At 43.8% G+C, this 24,595-nt stretch overlaps 1 protein-coding gene across 1 annotated transcript in view; it reads right to left on the bottom strand.

Moving 5' to 3' along the window:
• PCP4 (Purkinje cell protein 4) overlaps positions 1-17,470 on the bottom strand; it is a 56,047-nt gene extending 38,577 nt beyond the window's left edge. Inside the window, exon 1 of the mRNA XM_029214930.1 lies at positions 17,390-17,470. Within this exon, the coding sequence (XP_029070763.1) occupies positions 17,390-17,398 (9 nt within the window). The 5' untranslated portion in view covers positions 17,399-17,470. The remainder of the gene's footprint in view (positions 1-17,389) is intronic.
• Between the last annotated feature and the right edge of the window lie 7,125 nt (positions 17,471-24,595).

A 24,595-nucleotide genomic window follows, 5' to 3' on the forward strand; every position in this document is an offset into this window, starting at 1 on the left:
TCAAAGAACAGAGTCCTCCACTTGGGCTGAACTCTAGATGCACATAGAAGAAAGCTCTGCACCGGCCTTGCCCCGCGTGCCCTGGACCCTGGTCCCAGAGAGCACAGGGGCATCCTCCTTCCGCATCACTTTGGGTGCCTGCTCTCCATGGGTGTGCCATTCTGTGGGAGGGGGCTGAATTCCCTCCTGAACCCCGAAGTGCACGGAGGCAGGATGATGTCTCGGGCTCGAAAGAAGGTAAGTGTTCTCTTTAAACCACACGGCATGACCCAGAATCAGCCCAGAGCCAGGGCTTTCCCAGCTGCATCACAGACGTCCTTGTCTGCAGCCACATGGATGCCGACAGTGATGCAGGGCAGAGCGACGGCAGAGGGGCCCTGCTGGCTGGAAGCTCCTCGCTGGTTTCTGTGTGGTCACAGAAGCCTGGCCAGAACCAGGCCCCACGAGTGGGATCAGGTAGCGATGCTGAGCGTCAGTTTAAGGGCCAGGACAGACACCCACATGGAGACTGTGCTGAGGCTGCTGTGCAGAAGCTGAGCACCCCCTACTTTACAGCATACCCTGTCTGCTCTGTGAGACCCTGGAGTGATTGACAAGGACCCGGATTGTCACCCCTCCCTGGTCATTTTTTTTTTACATTTCTAATACATCAGCTCTCAACTGTAAAGCACCATTTGGAAATTGTTGCAAAATACGATTTAAATTATTTTCAACTATGGGATCGTGCTATTCTCTAGACACTGTAAACACCTTGCATAACCAGTTGGGCTTACTTTTATTTAAGGTGTGATACTGAAGAACCTGGGTTCTGGGGCTAAGAGTAGAGCCAGGGGACTGACTCCAAAGGGAAACAAAAGAACTTCTGGGAGTCTGATAGTCTATATAGTCTGATGGTCTATATCGCAAGTGTAAGACTGTAAACATGTCAAAACTCATCCACTGTACAACTTTAAAAAGCGTAATTTTACTATATATAAAATATACCTTAATAAACCTGACTTTAAAAAAAAGGAAAAGAAAGAGAGCCCTGGAATCAGGCTGTCCAGGCTCTCCAGCCCTGTCACTTAGCAGCTGTGTGACCCTGCTCACAACACTTAACTTCTCTGAGCCTCAGTTTCTGCTTCTATAAAATGGGCGTAACAATACACCAACCTCATCAGGTTGTGAGAATTCAATGAGATAAAAATAGTCACATTACCTAGATGTGGTCCCTAGAAAAAAGTCAGACTGACAAGTAATGGTAAAAGAGGCTTGGAAAGACAAATGCCTCCTTCTTTTCCATCGTATTCAACTTGCAGTAAGTTAAGGTAACGGAGGCATACGGGGCTCAGCAGTTTGAGGAAAGAGGAAACCCAGCTCTCAAATGTGGCTGAAGGACCCTGAACAAGTGATTTCATTCAGCTGCTTCTTCACCTGCTCAGTTTCTTCTTCGCGGAGAATTAAAATAAATACGATTAAATTAAGCATGTATTTCACATGGCTGTGATGAGAATCCAAAGACAGAATACTGGTCTGCATGTTCATTTTTTTTCATAAACTATGCAGCCTCTGCCTGTTAGTTGTTGTTACTTTCACTGGGCCTCTGTTTCTGCTATGGATGCATTTGTGTGTTTGGTATAAATCACTGATTTATTTTCTTTCTAGAAAGAGAAGATGCAGGAGGAGGGTAGACAATGACCAGAGAAGGAAGGTGGAAGGAAGCTGGAAGGACCTAGTGACCCCTTTACATCGTGTGTGCCTCTCACCCAGTCGGCAGACTCTCCCCAAGTCTGAGCTTGAATAAAAGGACGTGGAGGTCAATATACAGCCACAGTCAACTCAACCTGCCTGGGCCATCTTTGGAAGCCCCAAGGATCTGTAAGATGCTAGAACAGGGCTCCAGGACCCTGCAGACAGCTCTCTCTCCGTAATTCACTCTGTCTGGGTGTCCCGATTTATTTTCACACGTTTAACTAGCTTCATAAACTCTTGCCTGGACACTCCTCCTAAGAAAAAGCCAAAGCTCGGTCCCTCTACGTTGACTTGTTGTGACGGAGTGCAGACGTTGACTCAGCCCCACTTGCTACTCCGTAGGCTTCTCCAAAAGGGGGCTGTTCCAGGCTTCAGAAGCTAGAGTCTTTCTTTTTTGGTAATAAAGAAGTAGCCAGGGATTTTTTCCCTACTCAAGTAAAACAAAAATAGCTTCAGAACATGGTAGAAGTCTGAGGTTTTATACTTTTGGAAGAGAGGGGAAGGCTTTGTCCTAAATCAGCTGTCACAGCTCAAGAAGTGAATTAGAAATTAGAAGACAGCAGAAAAGCTATACTATATAAAAAATAGATAAACAACAAGGACCTTCCATAGAGCACAGGGAACTCTATATTTTGTAATAACCTATAAGGGAAAAGAATCTGAAAAAGAATATATATATATATATATATGTCTGTATAAATGACTCACTTTGCTGTACACCTGAAACTAACACAACACTGTAAATCAACTATGCTTCAAAAATAAATAAATAAAATGAACAAAAGAAAAAAGCTACATGGGCCATTGAATCAGCTGCCCCCGGGGAGGTGAAAATTCTAGCACTCTCTCCACTTAAAACAAAACATACACAGGCCCCACCCACCCAGAAGCACTGACCAGCTCAGTCTAATGTCTCTGCCTTCTTCACAAGCAATATTGCTCCAAATTTTATTTTCAAATCCCTCCGAAATCCAGAACAATTTAATTTGCTGGGAAACAAACCCAGCTGTAATTTAGTTGAAGGTTGCCTTCCAGGGACGGGGCTGTTAAAAATGAAGGAAGCTCATGCCACCAACCTGTCTCACACCCGCCCACCTGGTTCTTACTATGGTTAGAGCTTTGTACTTCCCAAGCCCAAAAATGTTCCCTTAATTGGACAAGCATAACACACCTGCCCTCTGTGTCCCCTGACATCACACACACAAGGAGAAAAGGGTGAGGACGGAAGGCTTAAGTGCAGGAAAAGTCTCATGACGAAACGGGCCCCTCAGAGCCAGCAACCTCACTCAGTAAAGACGTTTGGAATCCGACTCGGGGGAATTTTTCACATTGAGGTTATAGCTTAGCATTTATATGGTCTTTAAAAAATATATGCTTTCCAAGTGTTTTTGAATCAGTTTTATGGCTCCAACCTCATGACAGTCCCGCGGGGTCAGACAGCATCATCGATTCCTTGTTCAAGCATGTCCCTGGGTAGGCTTCCTCGAAGCTGGCATGAAAGCTCCATCTGATTTGTGGCTAAGACCCTCAAGCCGCCTTGCTTCCATGGTCAGGCGTGGGCCATTCCGGAACCCTCCACTTGGAGAGGGGAAAACCATATATAAAAAGCTCCAGGCATGGCAAAGGGATAATGGAATTATGTTGCAGCACTCTGTCTCTCTCTGTTTTGGTTTTTTTAAACATTTTTATTGGAGTATAATTGCTTTACAATGGTGTGTTAGTTTCTGCTTTGTAACAAAGTGAATCAGCTATACATATACATATGTCCCCATATATCCTCCTTCCTGCATCTCCCTCCCACCCTCCCTATCCCACCCCTCTAGGTGGTCACAAAGCACCAAGCTGATCTCCCTGTGCTATGCAGCTGCTTCCCACTAGCTATCTGTTTTACATTTGGGAGTATTTGTAAGTCCATGCCACTCTCTCACTTGGTCCCAGCTTACCCTTCCCCCTCCCCATGTCCTCGAGTCCATTCTCTACATCTGCATCTTTATCCTGTCCTGCCCCTAGGTTCTTCAGAACCATTTTTTTTTTTTAGATTCCATATATATGTGTTAGCATACAGTATTCATTTTTCTCTTTCTGACTTACTTCACTCTCTATGACAGACTCTAGTTCCATCCACCTCACTACAAATGACTCAGTTTCGTTTCTTTTTATGGCTGAGTAATATTCCATTGTATATATGTGCCACATCTTCTTTCTCCATTCATCTGTCGATGGACACTTAGGTTGCTTCCATGTCCTGGCTATTGTAAATAGAGCTGCAATGAACACTGTGGTACATGACTCTTTTCGAATTATGGTTTTCTCAGGGTATATGCCCAGTAGTGGGATTGCTGGGTCGTATGGTAGTTCTATTTTTAGTTTTGTTTTTTTCACTAAAAGGCAATTGGCAGCCCCCATTTCCTCACCTCCCTTCCCCCACCTCACTGGGCCAGCCCTGTGGCCCTGTGACACTTGCAGTCCCCTACAGGGTCCCTCACTTAAAGGGCCCACACTTGGCATCACGTTCTCGAAATTCTTCATCATGTTCAACATGGAGCACCACATTTCTATTTTTCACTGTCCCCCCCAAATCGTGTCACTGGTCTTCTCCCCACCACCCAGTGGCAGGCTCACTTAGACTGCCCAGCTCTGAGCTCCTGTCACCTGGAAAGAGGTTTATGGCAGAGGTGGACTGGAGCAAAAGATGACAGAGCTGTGGCTTGTTTTTAAGTGGCCTCGTTTCTGATGGGAATCTGCTCTACTCTTCAGCCCCTGTCCTGCTTCCTTGTTGTAATACTGAAGGGACACAGGAGCAGAGCAAGGTCCCCTGAGGCCCCTGCTTGTAACCCTACAGTTATATTACACGGCATATATATTTGTGTCAGGTGAGAATTCCAAATCCTCATCCAAAATTCAACTGTGGGGAAGCACTTGCATGCATTTCAGTCAAATCTGGCTCTCAGCAAGAACTCAGCATAAAAAGGGTGATGTGGAAATTCACAAAACAGTGCCCCGCAAATGAACTGAATCTGCTCTGAAGTTGGGAAAGACAAAATCTAGATGAAAAAATAACAGTGAACTTGCAAGAGGTATTTGGTGGAAGTACAGATTGACAAATGGCTACATCTATTTTAAGAAGACATCAAGAGGAAGTAAAATGGCCCACATTTTGGAGGTAGAGAACATTGCCAGAAATAATATTTGCGATGTGACACTGTATTATCTCGGTATTTTGAACAGGACTTATGCATATGTGAGAACTGAGCTATAAATACAGGATGAGCCCACACCCTGAACAAACTCCGAAGACAAGAAAATAATAATAATGTGTAAGAAGCCCCCTGGGGCTCTGAGATACAAAGCGTGCAGTGATATTCTACCATGGACAAATGTTAATACCCTCACAGAAGATAGATTACAGGCATATCTAAATTCACTTAGGCATTTCTCACAATTAGAATATGGAACTTTTAAAATAACACAATATGCACAATTCCCAAAATCGTATTGACTGTCCTCATGTAATCTGCTTCCAAAGTTTGAACAGATTTATTTTCACTTAACACTTTTAAAGAAAGATATGACAAGTCAGTAGAACCCAACTATTCATTAATAAGGATGAAGAAAATGTCCAGCATGTTTAAAGCAATTTACATCACTAAACAGGAGTTAGAAATCAACTACAGTCAGCCCTCCGTATCCGACAGTTCTGAATCTGAGATTCAACCAACCGCAGATTTAAAATATTTTTTAAAAATTCCAGAAAGTTCCAAAAAGCAAAACTTGAATTTGCTGCATGCTAGCAACTATTTACTTAGCACTTACACTGTATTTACAACTATTGATATAATTTACATTGTATTAGGCATTATAAGTAATCTGGAGATGATTTAAAGTATATGGCAGGATGCGTGTAGGTTATATGCAAATATTATGCCATTTTATATAAGGGACTTGAGCATCTTTGGATTGGTATCCATCCGTGGGCAGGGTGGTCCTGGAACCAACCAATCCCCCTAGGATACCAAGGGATAACTGAATAGTATCCTAATAGATGTGTATCCATTCATTGGACCTGAAGATTGCTAAATTCGCATGAGGTTCTAACATATATGACTTTTAAGATTAACCATTAGTTATGGTGGTTATTCTTCAACCAACATGTACTGAGCCCCTACTTTTGTAAGCATTGACTCTCTGGGAAGGTTTTGCTGGTCACATCCTTCTTCCCCTTTCCAGGTCTGCACAATGATGTTAACCAATGCTTCCCTGGCACTTGGTCTATACAATGAGTAGCCCCGTACCCTGTATGGACCCTGTAGTCCAGTTAATTTTATGTGAACTCTGTCTCCCCCAGTAGCCTATAAGCTCTTTGAGGGGAGGGGTCCGTTCACCCAGCACAATGTCCAACATATAATGGATTCTCCATCAATGTGGGTTGAATGGTATGTGCTGAGGAGATGAAAGGGTGTAGAAAACACAGTCTCTGTCTTTTAAATATTCATAATCTAGAAGGCAAACAGAAATTTGAGAGGGTAAGTAAATACCAATAACAGGCATATCTCGTTTTACTGCACTTTGCAAATATTGCATTTTTTACAAATTGAAGGTTTGTGGCAACAGTGTGTCAAGCAAGTCTATTGGCGCCATTTTTCCAAAAGCATTTACTCACTTTGTGTCTCCGTGTCACATTTTGGTAATTCTCACAATGTTTCAAACTTTTTCATTATTATATTTGTTATGGTGATCTCTGATCAGTCATCTTTGATGTGACTGTGCAAAATGAGTATGACTCGCTGAAGGCTCAGATGATAGCATCTTTTCAGCAATACAGCATTTTTAATTAAGGTAGGTACTTTTTCTTAGACATAATGCTATTGCACACTTAATAATAGACTACAGTGCAGTGTAAATGTAAATTTTGTACGCACTGGGAAACAAAAACATTTGCGTGAGTCCCTTTATTGAGATATTCACTTTATTTCAGTTCCATTGGTCTGGAACTGAACCCAAAATATCTCCAAGGTCTGCCTGTACGTGCAATGGTTTTGCCATAGAAAAGGACTCTGTTGCCTGAGCAAACATTTTCTAAGAGTTTGATTTTGGGGGTTTAGAATGGTCTTGCACTTTCAAACAGAGCCAAGGAGGGTAAGGCAAGGAATGAAGGCCACTGGTGTAAACTCAAAGTCAAGGAAACTCTGCTGGACGATGCAGAAGGAAACTTTGTGAACAGAGATCTTTACGAGATATTGTACAAGAGTAGCAATACTGACATTTACCAACTTCATGTGTGATTGGGGTGGGAGGGTGAGGGGGTCGGCTTGGATACGTGAATCTCTAGAAACAAAGTGGAAGCCCTGGTGAAGGAAAGAATAACTTTGTCAAGATTTCTGTGGTTGTTCTTTTTTTACTCGGAAAAAAATAATCCAGGACAATATTAGTTTTAATATGTTTCATGTCCAAGTCCTAAATGGAATTGGGACAGGTATAAAAGAAACTGGGCTGTATCCAGGATGTGTCAGAAAATGAGAAATTTAATAGGATAGGAAATGTGTAAGTGAAACCTAGCCTGACTTTTGCTCAAGAATCTCTGTGATTTTGAACAGAATTAGCCTTGGGGCACTCAGTTCCCTATTTTAAATGACTACCTGGAATGAAATGACAATAGGGCCTCCTTTAATTCTAAGCAGGACGGTAGAAACAATCTTCTTTCTCTGGGTCAGTGGTCTTTAAGCAGGCCAGCTGCGCCTCAGGAAGGGGCAGAGCCACCACGTTCAGCTGCACAGGTTGTGCACTGCACAACTCCAGAGGGCACCACTGACACAGACTGCAGTATGGATGGCACCTCAGGGATTGCAAGGTGCTCAACTCTTACAACTATGCATGGAAAAGAGAATTTTAGAAAGTCTATTTATATCAGTTTAGGATCTAAGATCAGTAAGAAAGAAATTAGATGTTACCAGTAGCTATTATCTGGATTGATATCAACATCATCATTTGGTGGGTGGGAAACAGTGGAAATCCCATGACTGAGGATTGTCCAGAACACCCTCCCTCTTTTTTTCCCTTTTTTTTTAATTGAAGTATAGTGATTTACAGTATTGTGTTAGTTTCAGGTGTACAGCAAAATGATTCAGTTTTATATATACATATTATATATAATATATATATATACTATTTCAGATTCTTTTCCATTATAGGTTTTTACAAGATACTGAATATAGTTCCCCGTGCTATACAGTTGGACCTTGTTGCTTATCTCTTTTTTATATAGTGGTATGTATCCATTAATCCTCCCCCCACCACTTTCCCCTTCGGTAACCATGACTTTGATTTTTATGACTCCCTCACTCTTAAGTTGCTCTTGGAGTATCACCACATGCGGCACTGCAGTGCCTTGTGCTCCGGTAAGAGGATTTATATTTATACACCTACATTTAACCAACCTAATCGCACCACAGTAGGTAACTGGCTTTAAAAAATTCCTGCATAGTCACATGCTACAACATGGATGAACCTTGAGGACGTGAAGCAAAGTAATACAAGCCCGTTAAAAAAAAAAAAGACAAATATTGTATAATTCCACTTATATGAGGTACTTAAAGTAGTCAAATTCATAGAGACAGAAAATAGAAAGGTGGTTAACAGAGGATAGAGGAAGGAGAACAGGGAGTTGTTTAATGGGTAGAATTTCAGTTTTACAAGATGAAAAATTCTGGAGATCTGTTTCACAACAAAGTAAATAAACCATACTATTGAATTACACACTTAAAAATGAGAAAGATGGTAAATTTTCTGTTTTTTACAGGAATAAAACAATTCCTGCATAAAATTTTCACAGATATTAATACTTCCAGCAAAAGCAACAGGGAAACAATGGAAATGCTACCTAACACTTCTTCTATTAGAATATCTTCACAAGTGCCAATACAAGCTTAAAAATCACAGTCAACAAACTCAGCTCAAAAAGAAGCACAGGGCTTTCCTTGTGGCACAGTGGTTAAGAATCCGCCTGCCAATGCAGGGGACAAGGGTTTGAGCCCTGGTCCAGGAAGATCCCATATGCTGCAGAGCAACTAAGCCTGTGCGCCACAACTACTGAGCCTGTGCTCTAGAGCCCATGAGCCACATCTACTAGAGCATGTGCTCCGCAACAAGAGAAGCCACCGCAATGAGAAGTCCGTGCACCACAACGAAGAGTAGGCCCTGCTCGTCGCAACTAGAGAAACACCGTGCACAGCAACAAAGACCCAAAGCAGCCAAAAATAAACAAAATAAAATAAATAAATAAATAATTTTTTCTTAAAAAAAGAAGTGCAGTTACCAAGACTATTAGTTACCAAGACTATTTGAACTATAGATTTCCACGTTTTCCATCAACAATTATCTCTCACAAGTATATACGGTGCCTTGAAATTTTGACTAAGATTAATAAAGCCATCACAATTAGCAAGATATCTAAAGTATAGCTTATTTCATCATTCTCTCATTCTTTTCAATGCTTATTTTTGGTATGTTTCATAACCGCACTTAAGAGATGAGCACATTAGCATGAATAAATAATTTTAAAATAAGTAAATAAAAAATTATTGTGCACGCATGCTCCAATTTTTTCCCTGAGAGGGTACACTATCAAAGGCTTTGAAGATCACTCTTCTTGAGAATTGATACCCACGGTCACTGTGTACACCATTCCATTGCTCTGTCACGGATCTGCAGGATGACTGAGGAAATGGTTCCCCAAAAGCTGATAAGCTTTGAATGTTAGTTTTTAAGTACTTGTGGATGTTTATTATTAGAATTACCACAGCTAATGGTGAAAAAGTCAAAGAAAGGAAGGGGCAGGATAGCAATGGTTTCACTAGGGAGAGACCAGAATCATTTCAAACCACCTTGAATTGTTTCAGGGATGTGTTCCTACAGCATAATAGTTTGAAGTTTTGCTTGTTGCATCTCCATCTACAGCTCTTTGAGACTCATGAAGAGAGAGGACCTTTATAGAGGGTTCAACACACTCTGCCAACTTGAACGTGGGCAGGTTTGTGTCAACACCTGTGCCTACCGATGACCTCTCAACACTCCCAGATGAGGAGACCATCACAGTGGATGCTCTCAGGCTCAGAATTTGACCACTTCACGGCCTCAGGGATTCTTCTGCACATCAAACAAGCATGCGGAAATGTGGAAAAGAAAAGCCTAGGTACAATTAGCCATTTTACCAGGCTCAAGAAAATAAAGTGATATTTTTCTAACAACCCCTAAGGAAACAGTGGATAATACTTAATAAGGAAATTATATATATAAGAATCTTAGGGCTTCCCTGGTGGCACAGTGGTTGAGAGTCCGCCTGCCGATGCAGGGGACATGGGTTCATGCCCCGGTCCGGGAAGATCCCACGTGCCGCGGAGCAGCTGGGCCCGTGAGCCATGGCCGCTGAGCCTGCGCGTCCGGAGCCTGTGCTCCGCAACGGGAGAGGCCACAACAGTGGGAGGCCCGCGTACCGAAAAAAAAAAAAAAAAAAAGAATCTTAATCTTTAAAACAAGTGTAATTTCTTAATTAGTTTTTAAATGTTGGAATTTAACCACATGACTGACAGAAAAGTGTATTGGCTAAAAAAAAATTTCAAAAAGACCTTGGGAAAAAGAAAGAACGTATTTCCTTGCTATATTTTTACTCTCTTGTTTGGTTAAGACCAATGTTAATGAGTATTGTCAATCTCTGGGGTCCTCTTCTCAGGCATCGTATAAAATTAAAATAACTAGTCACTTTGTTAGAACCTTGGCCACGATACAGGTGCAGTGTTATGGGGACAGATGACCATTTCTTTCACCGTGCCACTCCACAACAGTTTCGGACTGTAATAGCCAGCAAAGCGTAATCTCACGTCAATCCAGAAAGAAACTCAGTTATCAAATCGCCATAAACAAGTATTTGAAAACTAACATTCGAAAGACATTCCAGGCCATTTGGTGAAGGATTGCAATATGGATGACTTGAGATATTTCAGTCTTAGGAAATCCACCAGTGTCCTCAAACTGGAGGCTGAAACCTCCCAGAGCAAAGGACCCCCTGTTCTTCCTTATAGCTCCATCATGATATGAAAATTGGCCTATTTGAGTGGGGCAGTTCACACTTTTGGGCTTCTTCCCTTTAGATGTCCTGCAGGGGTGTTTTCAATGTATGGATGATTACCTTCTTGCTTTATGATTCTAATTTGTCTTCCTTTAATTTAAAAAGTGACAGATTAAGAGTAAAATATAAAATAATGGCATTTAGTGGGTGCTTGATTTTTCCACTGGCAATGTTATAAATATGGCCAAGCGTTTCCCTTTCAGATATGGAACAAGAAGTCATTTAGTGAGACTCTGAAGCATAAATTTAGGGCTATTTGCAAGGCACAAACAATATTCAAGCAGATTGATGCCTGGAATGTGTAACTTATACTGAATTTTTCATGTAAAACAGCCCAGAAATGGATGTTGGATTTATGGGTTTGGGCCGTTGCCAGATGTGGCAAGCTTGCTTGGCTTATGACACAAGACAATGAGCTATAGAACATTCTCCTATCTGTACCCAAAGGGCACCTGTACCAAATCGAATGGAAAATGTTTCCCCATTCCTTATTTATACCTCACTTCATTCCAAAGACTGGAAGAATGGTAAGTAGTTTGTGCCTGGGGACAATAAAAAAAGGGAGACAGACCCCATGAGACTGCACAGCAGCCTGGATGCACAATTCAATGTCCTACTTCCCAGGAGGACAAATATGAATTGATGTCTTTTAGCATATGAATTGTCCTGTATTCCTATTTCAAATATAAATTAATTTGAAATATTTAAATATGCACCTATAATTAAAATATTTGTTTTAATTAGTACTAACATTGGTGCTTCATTTTTAAGCATTAATTAAAATATTTAAATATGCAACTTGCCTCCTGTATGCTAGATATATTGCGCCTGCAACAATACTCCAGAATTCACAGTTTGGCTGATGACGATTGGGCATATGGAGCTAACTTACTAAAGATCAGTTTGGACTATTTCTTATTCGCCTCTAATCCCAGTCAAATTGGTTTTCTATTTCAATACATCAGCCATTTTTCAAGGTAGTCATGGGTTCTACCCCTCAGGTTACCACCCCTTTTTGTTTGAATTTCACAGAACTTGTCTGAATCAAAATAATCTCAGTGAAGAATAACCCCAAACTGAAGGATATTAGAATTCTCCATCCCTCCCACAGCTCCCTATTTTCCTTGACATTTTCCCAAAAGTCAAGAGTTCTTTCTATTGAGATTCTTCTAAGTTTTTCTCATTTTCTTTGCCTGCTGTGAAGGTATTTATTTTGCATGTATAACAATGCACCCACTTCCAATTTAAAAGGATTTAAATGGCAAACACAGGTTTCAAACCCATAAACAACAAAAGAGAGAACTTTTTTCTCTCCAAACTCACCTGGACCACAAATCTCAACATTTAGAGAAGAGGGTGCTGGTCTGTTGGTCACAGTAACTGATCACAACCTGAAATCTACTGATTCATCCAGTAGATTAATCTACTGAACATTACAAAGTGCCAAACCAGGAGCCAGGTCTGTGGATGACTCAGGAAGTTCAAAGTCTAGGTAGGATAATTCTAATAAATAAAATGCAACCCATAATACTTGCTATGGTCTGGATGTTTCTGTCCCCCAAAATTCACATGCTGAAATCCTAACACCCAAAGGTGATGGCATTAGGAGGTGGGGCCTTTGGGAGGTGATTAAGTCATGAGGGTGGAGCCCTCATGGATGGGATTAGTGCCTTTATAAAAGAGACCCCAGAAGGCTCCTTCACCCCTTCCACCAGGTGAGGACACAGTGGGAAGTCTGCAACCCGGAAGAGATCCTTCACCCAAGGATGCTGACACCCTGGTCTCAGATGGCCAGCCTCCAGAACCGTGAGCAATAAATTTCTATTGTTTATAAGCTACTCAGTCTGTGGTACTTTGTTATAGCAGCCCAGACAAATCAAGATAATACTTTAACAGCATGATCTTTACTGCTGTGTTTTATAAAAATATCAGTCAAATATAATATATACCTGTGCATATGCATCCCCTAAAATCTTTCTTTTCACCCACTGTGAAGCCCTTTCTGGAAAGTCATTCTAAATTAATGGGAAGCCCCAGGCTTGGGTTCATGATATCATTCAGGTGTTCAAATAGTCCAGTGTGCCCAGTGGACCAAGAACAGAAAGACTCCAAACAAATTGTGAATTCTTTCCACCTATGACAACACCTCTGATAAAGCACTGAGAGCAGAAATTAGAATTTTAAAAAATAATGCAGAGAACGTGTTCATCATAAATTCAAGGCACTTTCCATTACAAAAGCTCATGTTTCCTCTTCATCTTGATCACACTATTCCACTAAACCCTTAATAAAATCAATTGTGAGTCATTTATTCAATTTCTCTCTCTAAAAAAAAATACGTCTTGCATTCTGTCACTCTTAGAATTCAAAAGAGAAAAACGGTGAGACTTAATCCCACAGCATTCGTTAATGAAATGCAGGATTGGGGAAATCAATCTTATAATAATCCATTACCATCACCAGCCCAGCAAACACATTTTCTTGCTTCACTGTGGCCTCTTCCCACTTAGGAAATGTTGAAACTCGAACCCAAGTTGCAATTGGTGTCTTTCTAGACCTATTGTTCCCAATTAGAGTAGAGAGAGCATCTATCAATGTGTGATCCAGCAAAACCATATGGATTTTGCTGGATCTTCCTATATCTCCTCTCAGGTATATCCCCAAATGAGGTTAAAATTACATAAGAAATTGCATTTTCATTTGACCTTCTCTTGCTAAGCCTTTGGGGCCAGTTGCAAAATCTACATTGTGCACAGTTACCCTCAGAATCCGTGCTTAACTGGTCTAAATTATACTGTTCCTTGCAAACCTATTACTCACCAGTCAGCATCTGTTTCAGTTCACTATTACATCATAGGAAGCACACAACTACACTAATTTTCATTTTAGGCCTGTTTCATCTTACTATTTCTCTCACCAAAGGGTTACCCTGAGAGGTGAGTAGGTGAGCCCTAAACCAGTGTCATATGTGATTTTTAAACCGATGGCTACTTCCGGAAAAAAAATCAAGTCTTTTCCATCCCCCGCCCCCCAATATAAGTGGGCATAGCTTTCCCTTGCAATCTCTGTCCAGAGCAACACCGTTCACTGCTTTCTTCTTGCTTTAGAGATTTAATGTATCAGGCGAGTAGCTTCTGATTCTGTGCTAAGGATACACATGTGGGTCTAAAGATTTGACCCACAAAATTCCTCGGTGTGTTCAAACCATGCCTTGACAAGTGTGGTCCTTTTGTCGTGGCCAATGTCTGGATGTGAGAAAGGCCCAGAAACCTGGCACCAAATTGCAACATCCCATCCAAGCCGATGCAAGAAAAGAGACTGTGAACAGCAACAGGGAAGCGTCAGGAGAGCGCTTTCCCAAAGGAGTCTCAAGTCTAATTCACAGCTGTCAACGGATGCATTATGCAACCGGGAACTCCCCCACCCTCTCACAAACAGGGCGATGGTGTGTGTCATTTTTTAAATCAACTCTCCAAATGTGTGCCTTTATGCATTAAAATCTTGCTCCTGGCTCTCCTAAATAAGTTCTTTTAAAAAGCAACTTAAAAACAGACACCTGAATGAGAAGATGGAACTGATTTTCATCGTTGGTGGAACTTTTTTTCAAATGGTATTATTAGGTCACTAAAAAAAAGGAGGCTTTCTCTTTCTTGGGCAGGGAAGAGACGAGAATACATTTTGTAAACTTCAACCTTGGTGTTTTGGATTTTTGATCCAGTGAACGTACCGAAGCTTGTATCCTGATCCCGGCTAAATTGTCTTCCAGCTCATTTCGTAGATTGTTCCAGGCGCATCTGACACACTTTAATGCTGAAATGCCAATTAGACACCCCTGCAAACCACCTCCACTCTCTCACGTTACCCTAAATTTGGACTTTACTTTCCTTGCTATACTTGAGCTGCTCTTTTCAATCACATGCCATTTACCCCTAAAAAGCGTTGTCAAAGGGGAAAAAGATGTGTTGTCGTAAAGTCACCCAGTTAAAGCCAGCTCCAGGCTCAGTCCCCCCACCAAAGGTTGCAAGAACTCAAAGACAGAGCTCACCCCAGGGAGCATGTGGCCCTTTCGGGACCTCTCCTCCCAGCACAGCTGTGAGCTAGGGAATTTCTGCAGCCAGCACTATACCCTGACAGCTGGAGCAGCAACTCTGTGCCCATCAGACTCAAATAAATCCTGAGGTCAGGGGAAAGTCTGACAAAATCCATTGCTTTGGCCCTCTGGGGTAATTAGTTACACAGGTAAGTAAATGGTCATCTGAAATCCTTCCCTGCCTGAGAATTATTAAAATTAGAAGCCACATGGAAATCATCCAACTAAAGAAAAGCTTAGGGGGGAGGGGGGAGAGATCCCATCCTCTACCCAGAAAGGAGCTTCTGTTCAACTTTATTAAATGTTTTAAGCAGATTTAAGTTTGAGTCAGGGGACAAATACCCGCCCTCCGAGGGGCACGCTCCCAGAAACTTGTTGGAGATGAGCCGCAGACCTGGTCACCGGGGCTGCACGTGACGTGGGGGGGGTGGGGGGGGATGGGTGAAGAGGAGGGAGAAAGGCGGAGAGAGCTGGAAGGGAAGCAAAAGGGGGCAAAGGTGTGAGATGTTCATGTTGTGGGATTTTATCAACATTTAAGGAAGAAGGCAGAGTTCTTGGAAGAGCCCGCAAAGGCCTCTGATGGAATGCTGGGGGCGGGGCCGCGGCTGCAGAGCTGCCCTAATTACATGTTCAGCAGAAACGAGGTTGTGATCCTCATGATGGGTGAGCTCTGGGAAGTTTGCTGTCTCCCTGGGGACCCACAGTTAAGTGACACTGCCAAGCTGAGGCATTCTCGAAAGCTCATGAGTGTGGCATGGGACAAGGAGCCTCTGCTGAAGATGGGTGACAGCCAGAGGGGAGAGCCAACGGGGGTATCCCCACTCCCGAAGAGTCCCCTTTAGCTAACTTGATGGAAGACAGGGAGCCCCCTGGGCTACACAGGCTTCTAAGCCCTTCTTCTATCTGAAACTATTAAGTTGTATAAAAAAAACCCACCCCACACGGCCATCCCTTCTACTTGCAAGTATGGTGAGCTGATGCAAACAGAGAATATACTGAAATCTCTACAGTCTACAGAAAGCCCCTCACCTGAGCATTCAGGAAAAGAAGGCCTCTCATTGCCCTGTCTCTGTTTCAGAGCCCCAGCTTCCTGGCCTCAGCTCCCCACTCTCCACCTCTTTCGCTTTCTCTGGCATGCATTGTTCATACGGATCAGAAAATTCCATACGCAATTTGGACATCAAGACCCACCCAAGTCCTGGATCTGCCCTTCACTAGCTGGTGGCTTTGAGCCGGCTGACCTTGAACTTCTCTGAACCTCAGTTTCCTCATCCGTCAATTGGGAATCATAATAGCACCTACTTCACAGGCTTGTGGGGAAGTTCAAATAAGGTTACTGGATGCCCTGCTTGGTACTGGGGACACTGGGCAAACAGGAGCTGCTGTGGTGGAAGGTTTGCTGCTGCTGGAAGGTTTCTGCCTCCCCATCCTCCATCCATGCTCGCACTCTTTCTTGCCCGATCCCTTAGCTCCAACCCAAACCCTGTTCCTAAATTTTATAACGCTTTGCCTGCTCCGTCTTCCTGTCATGTTTATATCAAAAGTCACCCATCAGAGAGATGAAAGCAGGGAAGAGGCATTTTATTTCTAAAGTTGTTAATTTTACTGTAGATTTCAAAAAAAAAAGGATCACCCGTCTGTCAAAAAAAAAAAAAAGGCAAAATAAAAGATTTTTTAAAATAATGATTTAAGTGCCAGCCAAAAGGATATGAAAGTGGATTTGTCTCAGCTACCAAGTGGAATTAGAGGGTGTTGGTGTACAACCCCAAAACTGCCTTTTTGGAAAGAAAGACAGAGAATAGGATCTTTTAAAAAATACAATGAGCTATCAGTTTGCCCCAACAAACTCTTCTGGATAAACAGATACAGAGCAGTGACTTTCAATTGAAAATTGGAGCCAGAGTTTCTCCCGTCTTAGACCCATACGAGCAGATTTTTTGTGGTTCATACAATTTGCATTTCTCTACTGGTTTTACTCTGATTAACTGCAGATGTAGTTTGTACAGGCAATGCTTCCACATGGCCGCGCAATGCAATCCTTCCCTCACTTCTCTTCTGAGGCTGACTTTCGCCAGCTGGCCTGCCTGCTCACATTCTGACAGGTATCCACCAAGGAAAACACGTGAAGACACACACGCTGCAAGAGTGCAAATCTTCGCAAGGGACTAAAAACACTCAGCTTTCTCTCCTGAGGTCTAGACCCCAAAGCACTTTCCAAAGTCACAATTAAATCACAAGCAAAACAATGAATCCCTTTCTCTACCTAAGGTGAATTTTTAAAAGTTGCAAACTTAACCAATGTCTGCACTTGCCATGCAAACCCAGATATGAACAGAGTCAGTCTCCCAAGCAAACGGTTCCAGGGTCGAAGTGTTCTACATTTTCTGAGCCTAACTGAGCCCCTTCTCACCCCCAGGTTTTCCTCCAGGAGTCAAATCCCCACTCACCTCACTCATGATGCTGTAACAGCAGCTCCGATATCTCTACCAGCCACACGGAGAGCACTGCTCAGGGGTCGCTGCTCCCTGGTCCTGGCTTTTCTCTTAAAAAGGGCTGCCCAGTGGCATCATGCCTCCCGTGAACCAATGAGATTCATTCACCTGTCTGAACGCCTGGCAGATATCTGAGGGCTCCCAGGGCCACCTAGTGGAGCAAAGGAAGAAGGCGGGCTCGGTCACATTTCCAAGTCCTGCCAGGGAGGGAAGGAAACCACAGATGACAAAATAGTCAAAGTCAGAGGCACACGGATCATCACAGGTTTGCCATTGATCATAATTTCAAGGGGTACAGGATTTAGACATGTGGAAAATGCACTTTCAATGTCGGTGGACAGAAGGGGTTTTTTTTTCAAAGGAAGACCAGTTCTGACAATGCCGATGCCGGCCGTTCCACACCCCTCCTGGTTTTCTCAGGAGCTGCCATTTCCTCATCCTCTGTAGCACAGTCTCAGCCTTCAGAGTTGAACATTCCCCACTCCTCCTCCAGCCCCAAACCTGCCAGCCTGCTTGCACCCCAGGAACTCATCCCCTGATGGGGTCATGGACTTGGAGAGTCACGCTGTGACCTCAGAGGAGAGCAGCTCCCCCAGCTTTGCCTATGGGTGTCATAGCCTCACAAGAACCAGGAGGAAAATGGCTTTGACCCTGGAATCTGCCCGTCCAACCTGGCTGTGAAGATCCTTTTGCCCAGGTCTGGACTCCTAAGACCCTGAGAAGCATCCGAGTGGGCCCTTGATTTTCACAAGGCAGACGTCACAGATGAGAATGTAGCCGATGCACAGAACTGAGATGCGTGTGACTGCCTGTCTCCTTGGTCCTTCCTGCAACTTGCCGGCTTCAACTGGGCCCAGATCCAAGCACAGGAGCCTCAGAGTGGTAACAACGATGCCTTCTCATGGCAAATCCTCCGAAGGATAACCGTAACTCCTCACGTGCCAAGGACCTACTGGAAATACAAACATACCCAAGTGGTGACTATGGAATAGCTCATGTAGATAAATAAATGAGGACCTGGGTACAGCGATATGATCCTCAGATGCCCCACGGGCCTCACCTTTCACCCAGAACACAGACACTCAATCAGCACCTGCTCTTGGAATCAATGCTCGTCACAGCCCCGTCTCTGACTCTCCCGCATTGGCTTCCATCACCTCCATCACCTCAGCAGCATCTCCCTTCAACTTCCTCCTCCACGGCTCCTTCCTCCCTCACTTCACGCCCCAGGGGGTTTTCAGGCCACCTCCATGCCCTCCTTGTCCAGGCTTTCTGTTCCCAGTGGGCACCCCCAGCTCTGCACCCCAACAATCATGGCAAATCTTAATTCTCTCCCCATTCCCTATTCTTTCCTGATTGTCCTTACTGCCTGGGAATGGCCCACGGTGACTGCTCCGGGGTGGAGTCCCACCATCTCTGCCTCGCAGCCACCCTGGGATGCAGATGCCCTGGTGGGACCTGGGAATATTTGGGTGACCTACTGTTTGAAACCCAACCTGTTGGATCCACAGAAGCTACTTCCTGCATTTGGAGGAGGAAGTAAGAAGTGGTGACCGCAGGGCAGGTGCAAGATTTAAGGAGGCACTCACTCTCAGGTCCATGCACATGCTGACTCTGCACTTGCTCAAACCCGAGAATCAGCGCCTCCTTAAATTGTGTGCCCTGGGTGCTGGAATTGTGCCAGCCTGGTCCTGGCCCTGCTGGCAGCTCCCCAGTTCCCAGGAGGGGGTTGATGAGCTTCATACCAAAGAATAAAAGCACAGTGAAAGGAGAGAACAGAACCCCTCTGGACGCCATCAAAGAAGAGTCTTGAACGTGGTTCTTTGGGGAGTGTTCGAACCAGAATGTACATTTCAAGATGGAACCAGAACAGATAAATACAATCAACAGCACGAGCACCGGATGGAAACTTCAAAACCTGTGAGCATAGGCTGCCCGAGGAGGCTGAGGCAGAAGCGCTGGGTCTGAGCCCTCGTCTGTGCCCTGTGAGCACACGTGAGCAGGACCACGAAGCAGCAAGAAACACGAGTCTCCTATGGCTTGTGGGAACCCATCTTCTTAATTTATAGCAGCTTTAGGTAGGAATTGTGTCTGTAGAAAGGCCCCTTTCAATGGGAAGATTGGTACATTCATTATAATAAATCCTATTTCACAGAGCAACAGAAATGGACTTAATATATAAATTATGCATACATGTACATATCTTAACCACACAAATCATTTGCAAGCTATCAAAGCATCTGCCTGCTGGCACATCCTGACAGCGTGCTCCTTAAATTCTCACCCTCCTTCCTCCCGCCCCCTGTTCCCAATTTCACACGTGGGAGAGCCCAGGTGGGATGCTTTTAGGACTCCCCAGTGGGTTAGAAAGTGGAGTTGGGAAGAGGAAGGTCAAGGTGGAGAAATGGGACTGCAGTGCTATCCGCAAATGCACCACAGACCAGAGGAGGGAGAGCAGGGCTCCATCCTGCCCTTGAGAAGCAGAACCACACCCTCCGAAGGGGAGCCTGTGTGGCTGGGAATTCTGAGCACCCGGTGGCTGGAGGGAGTGAGGGAGCTCTCCCAGCAGCAACCTTGGCGGCATCCCATGGTTTTGCAGGCTGTGCTAGGGCAGAGGGCACAAGAGAAGGGACACCAAGAACCAGCCTGTGCTCTGCTGCCCTGGCTCTGGTGCAGACACAGATTCTCTCCTCCCACAGACACACGTATAGAATTGCAACAGCTTGAGGTTTAGGGATCAGTAAGTACACTTTAGCGGGGGTTCCCAAGGGGAGGGGCCAGTATTGGTGGTGTACAGAGTATGGGCTGTGGCTTTACTGAGTAGAGCGTGCAATTAATTGGGACAAACTGGGGGGGGTGTATAAAGGTTATGGATGGATGATGATATAGGCTGAATTGTGTCCCCCACAAAATTCATGTATCAAGGTTCTAACCCATCATAACTCCAAATGTGACTGTATTTGGAAATAGGGTCTTAAAAGAGGTAATTAAGGTAAAATGAGGTCATATGGACAGTCCCAAGTCCAATAGGACTGGTGTCTTATAAGAAGAGGAAATTTGGACACAGTCCCATTACAGAAGGAAGATGTGGAGACACAGAGAGAAAATGGCCTACAAGACAAGGAGAAAGGCCTCAGGAGAAACCAACCCTGCCAACACCTTGATATTGGACTTCCAGCCCCCAGAACTGAGAGAAAGTAACTTTCTATTGGTTAAGCCTCCCATCCTGCAGTGCTTTGTTATGGTGACTCAAGCAAACATATAGAAAACCTAGCAAGCACTTGGAGAGGACCTTTGGGGAAAGGCTAGAAGGACCTTAAAGGGGATTTCATCAGTGTTTGCCGTGTCCCACAGAGTTTAACACTATTCATTCCCCAGGGCATCTTTAGTAAAGCAGTTATCTCTTGTTAATAAGTTGTGAGGTTGTGTCTGTTTTAGAAAACACAAGGCAGAGACAGCTTCAAGATGGCCGAAGAGTAAGATATGGAGATCACCTTCCTCCCCACAGATACACCAGAAATACATCTACACGTAGAACAACTCCTACAGAACACCTACTGAACGCTGGCAGAAGACCTCAGACCTCCCAAAAGGCAAGAAACTCCCCACGTACCTGGGTAGGGCAAAAGAAAAAAGAAAAAACAGAGACGAAAGAATAGGGATGGGATCTGCACCAGTGGGAGGGAGCTGTGAAGGATGAAAGGTTTCCATGCACTAGGAGCCCCTTCGCAGGCGGAGACTGCGGGTGGCGGAGGGGGGGGAGCTTAGGAGCCTCGGAGGAGAGCACAGCAACAGGGGTGCGGAGGGCAAAGGAGAGAGATTCCCGCACAGAGGATCGGTGCCGACCGGCACTCACCAGGCCGAGAGGCTTGTCTGCTCACCCGCTGGGGTGGGCGGGGCTGGGAGCTGAGGCTCGGGCTTTGGTTGGATCCCAGGGAGAGGACTGGGGTTGCTGTGTGAACACAGCCTGAAGGGGGCTAGTACGCCACGGCTAGCTGGGAGGGAGTCCGGGAAAAAGTCTGGAGCTGCCTAAGAGGCAAGAGGCCATTGTTTCGGGGTGCACGAGGAGAGGGGATTCAGAGCACCGCCTAAATGAGCTCCAGACATGGGCACGAGCTGTGGCTATCAGCATGGACCCCAGAGACGGGCATGAGATGCTAAGGCTGCTGCCGCCGCCACCAAGAAGCCTGTGTGCAAGAACAGGTCACTATCCACACCTCCCCTACCAGAGCCTGTGCAGCCTGCCACTGCCAGGGTCCCGGAATCCAGGGACAACTTCCCCGGGAGAACACACGGTGTGCCTCAGGCTGGTGCAACATCATGCCGGCCTCTGCCGCTGCAGGCTCGCCCCGCACTCCGGACCCCTCCCTACCCCCAGCCTGAGTGAGTCAGAGCCCCCGAATCAGCTGCTCCTTTAACCCCGTCCTGTCTGGGCATGAACAGACACCCTCAGGCGACCTACATGCAGAGGCGGGGCCAAATCCAAAGCTGAACCCCAGGAGGTGTGCGAACAGAGAAGGGAAATCTCTCCCAGCAGCCTTAGGAGCAGCGAATTAAATCTCCACAATCAACTTGATGTACCCTGCATCTGTGGAATACCTGAATAGATAACAAGTCGTCCCAAATTGAGGAGGTGGACTTTGGGAGCAACGATATATAATTTTTTCCCCCTTTCCCCTTTTTGTGAGTTTGTATGTGTATGCTTCTGTGTGTGATTTTGTCTGTATATCTTTGCTTCTACCATTTGTCCTAGGGTTCTGTCTGTCCAGTTTTTTTGGTGTTTGTTTGTTTTTTTAGTATAGTTTTTAGTGCTTGTTATCATTGGTGGATTTGTTTTTTGGTTTGGTGGCTCTCTTGTTTCTTTTTTTTTTTTTTTACTACTTAAAAAAATTTTTTTAATAATTACTTTTTATTTTAATAACTTTATTTTATTTTATTTTATGTCGTCTTCTTCTTTCTTTCCTTCTTTTTTTTTCTCCCTTTTATTCTGAGCCATGTGGATGACAGGCTCTGGGTGCTCCAGCCAGGCATCACGGGTGTGCCTCTGAGGTGGGAGAGCCAAGTTAAGGACACAGGTCCACAAGAGACCTCCCAGCTCCAAGTAATATCAAACAGCAAATATTTCCCAGAGATCTCCATCTCAACACCAAGACCCAGCTCCACTCAATGACCAGCAAGCTACAGTGCAAGACACCCTATGCCAAACAACTAGCAAGACAGGACACAACCCCACCCATTAGCAAAGAGGCTGCCTAAAATAATAATAAGGCCACAGACACCCCAAAACACACCACCAGACATGGATCTGTCCACCAGACAGACAAGATACAGCCTCATCCACCAGAACACAGGCACTAGTCCCCTCCACCAGGAAGCCTACACAACACACTCAACCAACCTAAGCCACTGGGGACAGACACCAAAAACAATGGGAACTACGAACCTGCAGCCTGCGAAAAGGAGACCCCAAACACAGTAAGTTAAGCAAAATGAGAAGACAGAGAAACACACAGGAGATGAAGGAGCAACGCAAAAACCCACCAGACCTACCAAATGAAGAGGAAATAGGCAGTCTACCTGAAAAAGAACTCAGAATAAGGATAGTAAAGATGATCCAAAATCTTGGAAATAGAATGGAGAAAACAAAAGAAACGTTTAACAAGGACCTAGAAGAACTAAAGAGCAAACAAACAGTGATGAACAACACAATGAATGAAAATAAAAATTCCCTAGAAGGAATCAATAGCAGAATAACTGAGGCAGAAGAACGGATAAGTGACATGGAAGATAAAATAGTGGAAATAACTACTGCAGAGCAGAATAAAGAAAAAAGAATGAAAAGGATTGAGCACAGTCTCAGAGAATTCTGGGACAACATTTAACGTACCAACATTCGAATTATAGGTTTCCCAGAAGAAGAAGAGAAAAAGAAAGGGACTGAGAAAATATTTGAAGAGATTAGAGTTGAAAACTTCCCTAATATGGGAAAGGAAATAGTTAATCAACTCCAGGAAGCACAGAGAGTCCCATACAGGATAAATCCAAGGAGAAACAAGCCAAGACACATATTCATCAAACCATCAAAAATTAAATACAAAGGATAAATATTAAAAGCAGCAAGGGAAAAACAACAAAGAACACACAAGGGAATCCCCATAAGGTTAACAGCTGATCTTTCAGCAGAAACTCTGCAAGTCAGAAGGGAGTGTCAGGACGTATTTAAAGTGATGAAAGGGAAAAACCTACTACCAAGATTACTCTACCCAGCAAGGATCTCATTCGGAATTGATGGAGAAATTAAAATCTTTACAGACAAGCAAAAGCTAAGAGAATTCAGCACCACCAAACCAGCTTTACAACAAATGCTACAGGAGCTTCTCTAGGCAGGAAACACAAGAGAAGGAAAAGACCTACAATAACAAACCAAAACAATTAACAAAATGGGAATAGGAACATACATATTGATAATTACCTTAAATGTAAATGGATTAAATCCTCCAACCAAAAGACAGACTGGCTGAATGGATACAAAAACAAGACCCATATATATGCTGTCTACAAGAGACCCACTTCAGACCTAGGGACACATATAGACTAAAAGTGAGGGAATGGAAAAAGATATTCCATGAAAGTAGAAATCAAAAGAAAGCTGGAGTAGCAATTCTCATATCAGAATAAATAGACTTTAAAACAAAGTCTATTACAAGAGACAAAGAAGGACAATACATAATGATCAAGGGATCAATCCAAGAAGAAGATATAACAATTGTATATATTTATGCACCCAACATAGGAGCACCTCAATACATAAGGCAAATACTAACAGCCATAAAAGGGGAAATCGACAGTAACACCCTTACAGTAGGGGACGTTAACACACCACCTTCACCAATGGACAGACATCCAAAATGAAAATAAATAAGGAAACATAAGCTTTAAATGATACATTAAACAAGATGGACTTAATTGATATTTATAGGACATTCCATCCCAAAACAACAGAATACACATTCTTCTCAAGTGCTCATGGAACATTCTCCAGGATAGATCATATCTTGGGTCACAAATCAAGCCTTGGTAAATTTAAGGAAATTGAAATTGTATCAAGTATCTTTTCCAAACACAATGCTATGAGACTAGATATCAATTACAGGAAAAGAT

Source organism: Monodon monoceros, unplaced genomic scaffold (assembly GCF_005190385.1).
Source record: "Monodon monoceros isolate NGI ecotype Baffin Bay Population unplaced genomic scaffold, NGI_Narwhal_1 Super_Scaffold_11, whole genome shotgun sequence".
In the NCBI taxonomy this organism is placed as follows: domain Eukaryota; kingdom Metazoa; phylum Chordata; class Mammalia; order Artiodactyla; family Monodontidae; genus Monodon; species Monodon monoceros.